General features: G+C 36.3%; 1 protein-coding gene and 1 long non-coding RNA gene across 2 annotated transcripts; one reads left to right on the top strand and one right to left on the bottom strand.

Moving 5' to 3' along the window:
• The first annotated feature begins 944 nt into the window (after positions 1 to 944).
• On the top strand, positions 945 to 5,406 carry LOC106922648 (uncharacterized). The gene is made up of 5 exons (XR_001419234.2): positions 945 to 1,027; positions 1,386 to 1,512; positions 2,580 to 2,876; positions 3,351 to 3,420; positions 3,758 to 5,406. It is a non-coding gene; the product is annotated as an uncharacterized LOC106922648 (long non-coding RNA).
• Positions 5,407 to 10,018: 4,612 nt separating this feature from the next.
• Positions 10,019 to 11,305, bottom strand: LOC106922647 (claudin-23-like). Its single transcript, XM_014995235.2, has one exon. The coding sequence runs from the start codon at positions 11,238 to 11,240 to the stop codon at positions 10,383 to 10,385; it is 858 nt and encodes a 285-aa protein (XP_014850721.2). The 5' UTR covers positions 11,241 to 11,305; the 3' UTR covers positions 10,019 to 10,382.
• Positions 11,306 to 14,882: the final 3,577 nt, after the last annotated feature.

Here is a 14,882-nt window from a genome sequence, read left to right on the forward strand (position 1 = left end):
AACAAATTTTAATGACCTACCAATAACTCATGTTTATTTCAACTATCTTTAGCAACTTCCTGTTGCATTTTTGTTTACTTATTTCAAACATGTTTTTAAAAACAATACAAGCAATCAGTTGGACAGAGAAAACATGTACATACATAATCAAGATCCAATAAGTGGAGGTTGGATTTCATTTCTGTTCTTCCCTATGAACATTTTTCTTTCAACATTTTTCATAATGTTTCTTGTAAAAGGAATAAAATGCTCACTTTCATATTTAACCATGTATGTTGGATGTATACATGCATGACTTCCGCAACTCTTCTCTATGTCCAAGCTATTTTAAAAGGACAAAAGGGTGTCATGTCTCATTTGAACAATGCCCATTGTCCGGAGGGTATTTGTTACTGAATATTGCTTCGATGTGGAAATAGTTTCGTTCCCTTTAATCGTTCCTTCCACCTTTTTTCTGTCGACATCAGAAGTGCTGATGATCCTTGTCTAAGATTACTTGACCAGAAGAAAAGAGGGAGGGAAGTGTGACAACAGTAGACGCCAGAGATGAAATCAGATGCACATAAAACCAGTTTGCATCCTTGAGATCATCTTCACAAATAAAACCATGTAGTAATAAGGAAAAAGGTAGTCCATGTTGCAGTCTTGTTGCAATGACCACATTCTAATGACTGTGATTTGTGGTGGCTAATTTGTGTTTGGATTCAGCAGTGAGCAATTACAGAGCCAGCGTAGCACATGTGGCACTTGGTTATGGTTTGACATGGACATATAAATGCAGTTCAAAAGTGCAGTACTGCTGTCTGAAGAGTTCACACAAGCTTAATTAGATTTTGCCTCTGTCTGGTTTGCATAAGGGCTCCCTGGGCTTACACAACACTTGTGTGTGTGTGTGTGTGTTCACATAGATATGTTGATTTTGTCATGTCTTGTAAGGTGAGTCTTGCTCTGACTTGTCTGCTCCTCCCACGCCAAAGTTTCCTAACACACCTACTGTTGCCACTCTGACCAGGATATCGTATTTTCAGTAAGTACGAACCTCTCCTGTTCTTCTTTATGCTCATTTAAGTTCTTTCCACTTTCACGCCAACGTTCTTGTGACGGTTATTTCCTAAATTCCTGTTTTTTTCCACATGCTTTCAGTTTTAACTGGAAATCAGGATGAGTCACCAGCAAACCGAAATGTGTCACAAGATGGATTAAACCTTGTAACATGTCAAATTATGGCATCCCTGACCAGGGATGTTTGTGTGACGTCGTTCATGTGAAAAGAGGGAGGAGGGGACTCTCTTTCCTTGTTTGTAGGGGGGGAAAAATACAGGCATTTGTTCACAGGACTCAGTTTTCGTCTTTTGTTCTCCGCCCACTTTTTTTTTATTCCCCAGGTGATCAAACTGACGGGGAAGTTGAAAGAATCTTTAGCAAGACAGCAGACGACTGGACGAGCCAACGGCAGCAGCAAAACCACCAGCTCACACGTTTGAAGATCCCAGAGTTTTCTTAATTGTTTCTGTGAGTTTTTTGGTGTTTTTACATATATATATATATATATATTTTTATTTATTTTATTTTTTTTAAAGCTTCTTCAAAAAAGGGATGCAGCACTCTAAAGCTATATTAACCAAAACAATACTATTTCATACGTGGAATATTGACACAAATTGTTGGGTAGAAACTGATATACATGTTTGGATTCTGTCTTATTGTGACTTCAAGTTACTGTAGCCCGTTCAGACAGAAATCTCGTGTTATAGATTGAAATGGCATGCGTTAGATTAGTCTACCAATTAAGTTAGGACCATAAGCTCAAAGCAGAAATGGCAAAAACTGATGGCATTTTGTAAGGCCAAAAGAGTAAAGTCATTTTTAAATGTATTTTTCTTTAAATGGACTGGTAAACTTTGCAAATAATTTGTTTGTGATGTTGCCTTTAAAATATTTAAGGGCAGGGTGCCAAACAATTTCTAATTCTGTGAAGACAACGCCTGCACTAATTCATTGTATTTGCCTTTCTGAGAAAGACTAATATAGTAAAAATTTGCATATGAAACTCTGTGAAATTTTAGTTGCATGAAAATTTTTTGTACCATCATTGACGAGGAAAAAGTTTAGAAGCGCATTTAAGCTGGCCCAAAAACAAACGGTACAGATGGTAAATTTAGCTGAAAGGCTTATTGTTTAAAATGAGATCCGGTTTATTATGAAATTAGCTTTTTGAGAAAAATTTAACCATTTTGCAAGACAAAGTGTACAAAAAAAAAGAGTTGAGTTCCACACTGTCCATTTTGATCACGCTTGTCAAACCGGTTTTCTGACTAGTTTTATTTTATTTTTTTTTTACAAATTCTTTGGCAAAAAAGTTTAGCTTTTGCACGATAAAACATAGTGGCATTTAAGAGAAAATTTGCTCTACTGTTTTTTTTAATTATTTGTAGAAGTGTAAAGATTGTTCATGTATTGCCCTGACCTGTCCTCAAGACATCAATTTCAGCTCCTGTTTTTGTCTTGCTTGTCATTGTCTTTTAGGGTGTGTTCTAACCAATTATTCATAATCTTTTCTCCTTCTGCTTTCCACTTAGCTTTACAAAGTTGTAGTGTGTTTTGTCCTCCCCTTGAACTTCTTCTAACACCATGGAGGACGACCACTGCAGACACAGCCAGTGCCACAGCCACGGGGCCTGCGAGGCTCCTTCGGACGGCGGCGATAATCTGGTTTGTACATGTGATCTGGGCTACAGCGGGGAATTCTGCGAAACAACAGTCAACGGGCATTTGAGTGTACCACTGACCATAAGCGTAATTGTTGTCATCGTCGGGCTGGTGATCCTCGCTTTTGTCTTTGCTAAGATAAGGCAAAGGCAAAAGAGGAACAAGAGGTACTTGGACTTATCATATAAAATACATTGTTGCGGTTTAGAATGTGTTGAAATGTTGTTGTTGTTTTTTTTTTGTTTAATTTAGTTTGCTTAAAAGATTTATCCATTTTTTTGTTGAATAAAATGAGAACATTTACTGGTGCTTGATTTGTAGCATTCATTAAATATTTTTGAATTCTTACTTGATGTTTACCAGCATTTAATTGTTTTTTATTTAGGATTGGGAAATTCTTTATTCAAACTTACACCTCAGTTTGTATGTCCTGTATGGTGTTTGTAGTTTTTTGGGGAGAATTTGTTTGCCTCTCAAGTAGACTTGCCTTAGTCTGCCCCTAGAGGACATTTGTAGTTTTGCACTCATTGTTTTGTGAGTGCAAAACTGCATCCCATTGGTGTGTTGAATGGAAAGTATGACAATACTGAAAAAAGAAAATTAACTCAGTCCCACTATGTTTTTTTTTTCTTTGTCAACAGAAAACAACTGGCAGCACAACAAGGTTACAACGTATCACCTTAATGTGGATAAATATGGAATATGTCTAAGGTAAGCATGTTTTGACCTAACCAGCTCCTTATTTTTGAATACTGATTACAAGGAAGAGGAAAGTATTTACATATTTTTTTCTTACTTGGGTAATGTGGGTAATCAAATGTATTAGCCTAACATTACACATACTGTCAATATTACTACCAATAATTTAAAAAAAATGCATCATGTGTCACTGGATCACATTGCTACAAGCCTAAAGTATTTAACTGTTAATCTTTCTAAAAGTAAAATATAATAAACACATCATCTAGATGCTAGTTTGTCAGCTGTTTTGCTCTTGAACTTTATATTAATTGATTAAAAAACCAAAATGTTTCTCATTCTTGTCCAGGTAAAAAACGTCTTGGATAATCCCCCCCCCATCGTGTTCCTGCTGCAGCCTCTGAAAGGCACAAACACTGAATTTACTGAAGCACCTTGACTGATGAGCCCGTTTGCTTTGTTCAGCTGACACAAATAATATTTTCTGCAGGACAAATATGAGGTTGTGTTGGATTTTGTTTCTACAGTCATGGCACTGTCCATGTCTTTATAGTTGAGTTAAACTCACTCTTTGACATTTATTTCATGCAAAGTCGTGCCAAGCACAATGATGCAAATGTTCAACCACTTTCTATGATGAAGCAGGAGCTTTGGCCGGAGGCATTGATCTCATGACAACCAGCTTCTTGTATTTAACTGGTGTTAGCAAGGATTTTTCAAGGTCATAAGGTTTTTGGTATCTCTACAAACGATATATAATTTACCCATAATTGCATAGTTTTATGTTTGAAATAATTTATGTGCTGTGTAGTTCACATTTTAGTGCTTTTGGTCTGTTTTTTTTTCTTTTGGTCTGTTTTTTTAAGCTAGATGAGGAAAGTTTTATTATATTTTATGTCCTGACACAAAATATGCCACACCTTGCAGACTTTTTTATATTTAGAAAAATATGTGGGTCCATCTGATCATTGTCTAATGCTTTGTCATAATGTTTTTTAATCCATTTTATTTCCTTGATTATGCACACAGCTGATAATTTTGTGTCCCATAATAATCACAACCACTACCAATGCAAATCCAAACTGCATAGTTATCTGTCCTTCTGTTTAATTTTTTCTTTGTTGTTAAGCAGAACATTTGTTTCTGTTTTTGTTCTGTGGAGCATTTGTTTGGTGAAAGTATCCAAGCAATTTTTTATTTTTTTTTTTAAGTGGTAGTGTTTACAATTTTCCTTGTAAATAACTATTTGATCCATGTAATGTCTTAATTCATGGATCAGATCATGGCTCTGTCATGTCATGTCTCCAAACTTATGGTCCTTCAGATGGTTGTTTGCTATAGGTAAGATGCTGACTGCATTCAATGTCCCCACAGAACCCTTGCGTCAAAGATCTAAGTAAACCCATTTTAAAGTAGCGTAGTCACTTTATACACTCTACAGCACCAGTAAAAGAAAAGGTTTGTGTGTATATAGAAGACATTGGCCATGTAAATTATGCTTGAAAAAATAGCTTCTTTTTTTTTTTTTTTGTACAAAACTGAACTATGAATGTTAAGCAGATCATTTGTGGATGTCTGCTTTAATAATTTGATTTCGACAAACTGCAAGACTTGTTTAGTTAGTTATTTTTATTGAGCACAAGACTAACAATCTTTTCCCAACAAAACCAAAATCAAGTCTTTGTTTTAGTGACTTGTTCTTTTTCTTTTTTTTCTTTCTTTTTGTTAGTAATTTTTTTCCCAAATTCCTCTGAGTAGACTGGAGTTTTCACATTTCTAAGCTCTGCTGCTGAACATCTATATTGTCACAATAGGGTAATTAGTCCTTAATTTCTCAGTAGATATTCTGGTGAGTTTAATTTTATACATCTATAAAGGAAAAATGCAGTAAACTTTTTAAGTGCTTTTTATATACACTGTTAAACAGTTGTACACAATATAACACTTGTCCTTTATTTTATTCTAATAAAATTTATTCTAATAAAATTTATAAAACCGTTTCTTTCTAAATGTCAGTTTTTGTATTGTTTTTGTAGCTGTCTTTCAGATTTCTTGAAGCAGCACAGCTATAGGTCGGTCTCTAATGCACAGTGTCACTGCAGTTAGAATTTAACTTCTGAAAACCATTCAATAAATCACTATCCATTTTGAATTTGCCCACAAACTTACTTATTAAAACAACTCTTTCTTTTTTTCAAATTTACCATGCAATCTGTCATCTGACAAATTTGGTGGTGAAAATCCTTTTATAATTCTAGACTTTGATTTGGCCATTCTGATGCATATGATTTTGTCCAAATCGTTCTATATTTATATTCTCAAGTGTTAAATTTTAGGGAATAACAGGAATGTAATTTGTATGCAGAGCTCATACAGTGGGTATAACATTTTTTTCCAAAACTAAATCATGCCAGCGTTTAAAAACTGTATGTTGTATCTAGTTTACCTCTGCCTAAAACTACAAAGCAAAAACAGAAGTCATCTTTATCAAAACCCTGGAAATGCACAGCACAAGCATGAGAAACTGTGGATTACCATTATGAACAGGCATGTTGGGTGCATGCTGAAAGATATCCGATTTCAGATGCCTCCTGCTCAGCTGTGTTAATCTCAGATTTCTGCTTCAAAAGCAGAAGCGGTTTTTGATATGGCAGATATGCCTCACAAAATGAGGTGGCATTCATTCAGGGACAGTACAAACACTTAAAAAAAATCTATCACTCGTGTACTAAACAAGTTTCCTGTTATCAAATCCTCTATATTCTGTTTACCCTCCTTGTCAAAGCTTGGTGTGTTAATCCTGTCCTTGCATACTCTCTCTCATCTGCTTTGATAAACTACCAACCTGCCTTGACATGTTTGTACAGCAGCCACAGAACCTACCAAACTCCTCCAGCAGGTGGTGCCAATCTGCTTTAGGATTGATGTGGGCGACACTGGAAATATCTGCTGCAAAACGGTAAAGGGGAAGTTACGTAGGTCTACCACTGACCATCATCATCTTCACTTTTGTTCTCGCCAAGAGGCTGAAGAGGCCAAAGCACAGCTTCAAATCAAATTCTCATTATTAATGTGTGTAGAATTAAATTATTAAATTAATTTTATTAAAATTATATATAAAGTAGAAGAATGAAACCTTTCGATTTACTTTCGATTTGCTTTTGCATGCAAAAGCAAACTCAGGGTGTTTTGTCAATTTCTACCTAATAAATTTGGTATAGACTTTCATATAGCTTTCTTAGAATTGTGATATCGGCATTGGGCCTTACTTTCCTCAAGGCCCAATGTCTGAACTTTTCTTTGTCCATTATTCATATATCACTCACATATATTATTTAATTTATTTTTTTCTTTAAACATTCTCTTAAAGTATATTTACCCAAAAAAAGCCTCATGGCGTTTTGTAGAAAATATCTTGACTAAAAAACGTTTTGTGGTCTCCCTCTACAGGCGAGCTGGGATTTTGCAATTAAAGCAAAATTACAACATGGCCTTCATATTCCTCAAAATTTACTATGTTTTTGTAAATTGGTCTTGTTTGTTTTCTCATCTAGTTTGATCAAAATTATCAGTGAGATTAAAAAATTAAGAAGTTTTGTCTTTATAGAAATGTTTGTAACCACAGATTTTCTAAAATTCACATATTTTGAAGCTCTAGGTAAGATGTATATATATGTGTGTGTGTCTATGTATGTGTAACCTACTATATAGGTTAAATGGGTGAATATTTATTATTTTTTAACAAAAAAATGGATGCCAATCAGATTTTCACCTTGCTCAACAAACGTGAAGACATGTTTCATATGTCTGCTTCACTGCTCTCTCTGGGGATCAGCCAAATCTTCACTTGCAGACAGACCAGTAGACTGTGACAGAATAACAGGTCTAAGGTCTCTGCTGAAAATGAGAAAGCTAACAAAACACATTTGTTTTTCAGTATTATAAGTGTTCTTTTCTGATTTTTTTTTTTTTTTTTGACTGTTTGCCTTTCCTCAGTAGAGGTTGTGCTATAACCTCTGCTCATAAATATACATGCAGTTATGGTGATTATATTTTGCTTTCTAATTTTGCTGTTTAAGATTATGCCATTGTTATTGACATGTCTTTGAGAAAAATGCAATAAATCCTCTGCCTAAATATGTTAATGAATACTCTACAGTTTACTTTTAAGTGCCTTTAAATTCTTTAGACTTTATGTAAAATAGTGTTCTTTTTAACTAAGGAAAGAAATATTGTGAGATTTCAAATGCTTTTTCTCCCAATTGGTCAGGTAGTTAGATGTTGAAACTTTCTTGTATATTACATAAACTACTACAAATACAGGGAATCAGATAATGTAGCAGGGTGCTGCTTCATTTAGACTTTAAATGACTAATTATTGATTAGGATAGTTAGATGGTGTATGTACAAGCTGCATTTTAACGTCATTCTGTGTTTGATTGATGAGCTAACATAAACTCCACTACATAAACTCCAATAGTCATACAAGACCAGAAGCAACCAACCTTGGTAACCTGAGAAAGTGTCTGAGACGAGATCAAACTCATGTCATGTCCACACGTGTTTTTAAAGTAATAGGCAAACCTCACGAGTCCGGTGCGTACCGACATGAAACTTGAAACTTTATGCTAATATTGACTCTTCTGGATACTTAATAGGAAGTTTAAAAGTATTATGGTACTTTCATTATGTAACTTGCTGTTACAGAATATATTTTTGTGAAGAAACAAAGTTGACTTTGATCACAATCCAAGTGTAGAAACCTTGAGGCAAACGATGAACTTTCAACAGAAAGTGTTTTGGATCGCGTGAAAAACTTGCCACTGGTTAAATAAAGGGGGATGATGATAGACGTGTTTCATAAGTGCTTTGTTTCATATTATGCCATTGGTTGATTTTGGCAAACTTATTGCCAAAATCAAATGTAACTTCTATTTACCTCCTGCAATACATTCTTTTATAATAATTCTATGTTGTGTTAGCTATTTTAAGTGAATCGACTTAATAAAGTTGATTCTGCCTCTGAGTTACTGAGAAACTTTTGAAAATTTTCAATGACCCCGTTAGTCATGTGTTGGTGTTTATTATGCTTGGGTGGCTGGGTTTCTAGCATTTAGATTTGTGTTTTCGTTTCTCATTCGCTCTGTTTTGGATAGTCTGTCTCTTTCTCTTCTGTCTTCCCTTTACTTCCTGATTTCTTACCGTTTCTGAGTTTCCCAGTCGTTCTATCAAAATTCTTTACAGACCATAAACCCTGCAGTGAACCAGTAGAATCTGGATAGAACTGAACAGAAGCTCCACCCACAACCATGTTTATCTTCAATGGTTTCATCCAAGAAACAATCACAACCTAAGTTGGATTTAAAACTGTCATTAGCACTAAGAGAAAACTTTATTTCTTAAACATCTGGGTTTTAACTTTGTTCAGGTGTTGGTGTGAGAAAATATGCTTGCCGCACCCCAGACACCTCTTGCACTTGTCATAAACTAGCACTCTCCTGGGTATTCAGTGTATAGATAACAAACAATTTACATCTGTAAAGCGGAGAGTCATCACAATGTTTCATTATGTAGGTTTACTACTACATACTTTGCCAGCATAAAAATCGTAATTAAAATTGTTTTACTGCATTAGTATTTCTTATGTTGTGCCTTCCTCAACTTTCTCACTAAAAATATTCCACTGACTTCCATGAAATACACTTTAAAAAAAAAAAATCTCATTGTGGTTATATTCAACTATTAATTCTGCAATACATTTTTCATAGTATTCAACCATCTCCATATGTTAATACTGTATAGTAGGTTAATCCTGTATAGTAATTTGACTATCAGGAGGTCCTAGAGAATAAACATCTGATTCATATGTATTTAAAGAATTTAGGAAATATGTCACTGATCAGGGCTGAAGCATACTTTTTTTCTTTGACCCAAAGCCTGACTCCTACTTGTGTGGAGGAAAATATTTCATATTTTTGAAATAATATTTCAAATAAATAAACTCAATTTTGAATATACTGAGTTCAGTAGTTTTGAAGTAATAGTTTTTAATGCATTGCCATGAAGTTGTAAATTTGAGAAGAGCGTATGTATTAAAAAAAATGCTTTCACTTAAGCTTGACTGAGACTGTGCCTTAAATAACAGGTCCTGCAAGAAGAACTGCATTGCAGTTTCCTGCAGGACTGTTGAGTGACAAAAGACTCACCAGGAACCTCACCTTTCTTTTTAGCTTTAACAAAGAAAATAATGCTGTTGTACAAGATGCATAAAGAGCCCAGCCTCTCAGACAGGTCAGACTACATTGTCTGTATACTTTGGGAGGAGAAGCCAGTAAACATGTGCGACTGAGGAAAAGAGAAATATAGAATGCAACTTGGAAAGAAAGCTTTGCTTCTTTGTGCAGAGGGAGGCCAAAACATTGTCCTTAGCCATTTTTTTCTAGCTTTATCAGCATCATTGCAAATATTTATTTTCATCATACTTTACTCCAACAGCAAATGCGCCACACAGCTTTAACCTAAACCAATAGACATATGTAGCAAGCACAAATTTCTAGCTAAAGAAAACGTCTCCAATTCTTTGCACTTTTAAGTAAAAAGGGGAACTCAGTAAGGAAGCAGAGTGCACATTTAATAAAGACATTCAGAACAAATGGCAACACGTTAATCACTTTGGGATGCTTCTTTCAACAGAGACTGCCTTTTATAAAGTGCTTAAGAACACAGTATTTACATAAAATAGAAGTACAAAAGCTGAGAAGTTCATAGACAGCAACATATAAAAATGCTTTCTTCATTAACAACAGGTTGATCGCCAGACATACTCATTTTTGTTCTCCAATTACAACAGATGTAACTTTTATATTTGCCTATTTAAAACCTGCAATACTCTTCATTTTATGTTCCCCATCTTTTCATTTTCCCCGTTTTATAACAAGTCTCTAACTCAGTCAGTTGCCTAACTCAGATGAGTCTCATAGATCAGCATCGTAGGGTCTGCCGGTGAAGGAGGGGTTGCTGGCTCCTGAGCGGGCCCCGGGGCTCTTGGCCCTGGGGAAGGACACATCTATGTCATCATCGACGGATTCCCTGTTGGAGGCCGGATAGCTGCTGGCGGCGCTGCTCCTGGGTCGGCTCAGGCTCGGCACCTCCACGCGTCTCGGCTCCCTTTTCGGTTGGCTCCTGGGGCCGAGGACATCTTCAATCGGCCTCTCTCCGCGGTTCCTCCCGCCACAGCAGCGGCAGCAACCGATGGACATGACGATGCCGCCCAAGACTTCAAATATTCCACCGATGAAGCCCAGTACAAGACAGTAGCCGGCGCGGGTGTCAGTCCGCACGAAGTCTGTAGAGATGTCTTTGAAGATGTGCGTGTACCAGGAGACAGGGATGAGGGTCAGGACGCCTGCGCAGAAGATAAGAATGCCGCCCACTGTGCAGAGGCCCCACCGAGGTTGGTCTTTCCAGCAGCGCACCCCCGGGATGGCAAAAGCAATCCCCACCAGATTCACAATCAGGGAGGCCAACATCAAACCCTGAGAGATCTCAATGATGTTGTTCGAGTTGTAAGCGGTGTCCGTTACTGCACAATTCTGTCTTTCAGTGGCTGTGGCGGCGATGCAGACGTCAAAGATCCCTTGCTCGTAGACCCGATCAACTGGAACGCCGGTGACCCCATGAAGAGTCCTCCAATTTGGGGCCACGGTAGTGACGAGACTCAGGATCCATCCGCAGGGAGCCATCACCATCCCGAAGATCAGGATCCCCGGGGTGCGCATGCTCGTGCGGACCCATTCTGTATTTCTTCTTCTGAAGTTATCCAAGAACGGCATGGTTGTTCTCAGTCCCTAACCTCGTGTTCAGAGATGGGAGCGACTGACTTTTGACAGCTATGAGCGGTGGCATTAAAAACAAGTCCGACTGAAACTTTGCAGTGGGCGGACACTTTCCGGTTTGTCCCAGTCTCTAAACAGGACAGGTGCGGCGCACCGCGCTGGAGGCGGGCGGGGCATTTTTTATTTTTTTTCATCTTCACCTGCTACCAAGAACAAGGACGAGGGCAGTTTCGACGAGGCTTTTTCTGTTTCAGATATGCGTATCTGATAAAGAACACGCCAGTTATTAAACACGTTTCAAATAGAAAGTCAAAATGAAGATAGAGCCTCGTTATTTTTCTAAAATGCAATTAAATTTGCGCTACTGATTGAAACTCACACTACAGGTAACACCCAACTAATCCACACAGGCTACAAGATGAAAACAATTAAGCCAAACAGAAATTAAGCCATTAAAAAAGGAAATAAAGGAATGAAGATAAAAAGGTGAGGAAAAGAAAACAAAAATCCTTACAATCTGTCAGTATTCAGAAAGCACTGCTTATCAGCTTAAATTAATAACAACTGGTTAAGTTGATGGCCTTTAAAATACATCTCATATTATCACAGCATGGCATGGGTAAAAAGAAAAAGATGAGTGAAGAAATCATCAAAAATCTGGAAATAAAACAAGAGTGGATTTTTCTGCAAGACCATAACAACAATCTCACAGTCATAGCAACTTTCATCAGGTTTCAGGGAGACAAAGTGAATGGCTGTGTAAATGATCTAGTTTGAATTCAATGGAAAGAACAATATCATAGAGATTACATTGGGATTAGATGGCAGTTTGTGTGGAAGGACATGCCAAACTCACACCTTAGCAATAGTTCCTCCACACATGAGAAATCTTAAAGCTGTCAGAACCAAAAAAGTATTATTGACTAAGTATTTAGTAAAGTTTTATAAGACAGGCTCAATAGTCTACGAACTGATTTGTGTGAGATTTATTATTCATTCAATTTATTAATTTACATTTGTGTATATTTGTGTGTGTGTAAAGTTTGCCCATTTTATTACAGCAGCATTTCACAGCCTCAGACATTTGTTAAGGTTTTTAGGTTTGCTTTACCACCCCAAGATTAGTGATCAGTGGTCTCCATCTTGTCAGTGTTTTCAAAACTTTTCACAAATTCATCTAAAGCTTCAGAGATAAAGTCTTGTTTTGACTATAGCTTGAAAAGGTCAAAACGGCTGGAAGAGAACTATTGATAGAAACAATGCTGTGCTGCTGGATTTTCTTGAAATAACTTGGGCTCATTTGTGCTCCAGCATCTTTCTCTTTCTTGTAGCCCCTTTTCTATCATCGTAGAGTACCCTGCAGAAAGTATTTCTGCACCTTTTATTTTATTCATTTATGTCTCCCAATACATGAGTCATAGTGGGTTTCTTGAGGATTCGTTTCTTCAAGTTAAGCATAAGCCTCAAGGGTAACTGGGTGTTTCTAAAAATGAAAATAAATACTCTTTGTGAATTTCAATGGGCTCAATAAAAGTAGTCAACATTCCAAACATAACAAGATTCCTTCAAAAGCATCTGTTAAGTTCACACAGCTCTCAATCAGTCTTTAATTATCAACAAAACAGATTAAGTTCTAGGGAGGACAGTTAGGTTCTAATCCAGTGCAAATGATCTTTTTCTTATTGTGGCTTAAATCGTATAGTTGAAAAATAATTGCCTTTTTTAACTGATTGGGATCAATCACTGATTGAATGCTAATTTATGCTAATGTTTTCACCAAAAGTGGAAAATTCCAATTTTGAGGTCACATTTTTCTGAAGGTGCGTGAGGTTGTTTGTAGTTTTGTTCCCAGAACTTTGAGAGTTTTGATACTTAAAGAGCAGCTGGCAGAGGAATGGCAGGCATGTCAACCAACCAGACTGACTTTGGATTATCATGGTGACGTGGCCTTATTTTTCTGTCCACATTTACAAAACTGAATCCTTGTCATGGTGACTGTTATCAGACGTCACCAACTTTTTAAAAATTATTATTAACATGAAACCATAGCTTCCCATCAATCTGGAATACGTTATAATGTCATCTACAAGCAATATGAATCCATCAACAAAAGGTGAAAAGTGTTTTCCAGTGGAAAACAGTTCTGATTTTCTCAGGAGGGAAGGTCCAAGCAATTTGAAGAGATGATTTATGCTATATAGCTAACATAGAACCATGACACATTGGAATCGTTAGGATGACCATAAAATCCTCTGAATATTAAAGTATTCTGGAGTCAAATGTGTGACCTGATGGCTGAATCGTAGCTAAAACTGAGTCAGTAACGGGACAGTTTTGCCAAACACAGTAGAAGAGATAGAAAAAGAATCACAGTGTTGCAACGACCCAGTCAAAATCCAGAACTCAAACTGATTCAAATGCCATTTTCAAGCCTTCAATGATCTGTGAAGAATGTGTTGTCTGTAAATTTCAGTGAACTGAAGCAATGTTACAAAGGAGACAATCTGGGAAACTTATAAAGACACACAAAAAACAGCTTCAAGTTACTGATGCTAAAAATAGCCCTACCTGCCAACTGACCATGGGATAAATATATATTTATGTAAATAAAAAATAATTAATTTGTATTTTTTCACATGCATTATTTTAGTTTTTTTATATTTACTTGAAAAATACAACAACAACAACAACAACAACAACAATAACAACAACATAAAAGTCTGCCTTACTTTACCTTAAAAATATTAATGTGGAATTGGTTGTGCATATGTTCTGATATGCAAAACACAATAACTAAAAGAGGGTGTACTCATTGTATGTTCTACACCAAACAGCCTAACAGATTTTTTTTTGTCTATGTTTTGATTTTAAGGTTAGCCCTGCAAAAGTAGGTTGATCAAGTTGTTTCCTGTAACTGGTGCCAAATATTTACACGTTTACAGTTTCGACTGACGAGCTGACTGACGAAGTGTTCAGATGCCAATGATGCCATTTTAGATGTGTCATAATTCATTTAAAAAGTTGTTAGTAAACAAAAGACATTGGACACATATATTATTAATTTGTAGTCATCATTTTTGCTTAGCTGTGGGACAATTATTGAGCTTGTTTATAAAAATCTAAAGAGGTAACTGACAGACACATTAGTCTAAACATATATCATTACATTTTGTTTTAATGGACTGCATAATATTCCAACTTTGAATCATGAATTTTCATTTGTTAAAACATTTGTTTGAGTTCATCTTTTACATTTTCAAGGATTGCTGTGAAAGCTAAACCTCACAAGGCTTTACCCTAGAAAGTCTGCTGCCATCTGATGGCAAATAAGTGTAACAGCTGTAACATTACTGGATACTTGCTTAAGGTTTATGTTTCAAAAGTGCATTTAAACATCCTTTTTGTTAATATTACAGACACCTTGGACCATGTTGTTTGTCTACTCTGGTTTTAAGGATTTATTTTTTATTTAATTACCTTTAGAAATCTGAACGTGTAAAAGAAAAAAAAAGCATTGGTTTCTACACCTGGGCAGATGGCCAGTCAATCATAGGGCAACACACAGAGGCACATCCAATAACCATGTACGAACAAATTCACACCAAACTGGAATTTAGAGGGATCATTTAACCTAAAAGT

The sequence above is a fragment of the Poecilia mexicana genome, unplaced genomic scaffold, assembly GCF_051168715.1.
Source record: "Poecilia mexicana isolate PSO_F unplaced genomic scaffold, ASM5116871v1 scaffold_12, whole genome shotgun sequence".
Taxonomy (NCBI): Eukaryota; Metazoa; Chordata; class Actinopteri; order Cyprinodontiformes; family Poeciliidae; genus Poecilia; species Poecilia mexicana.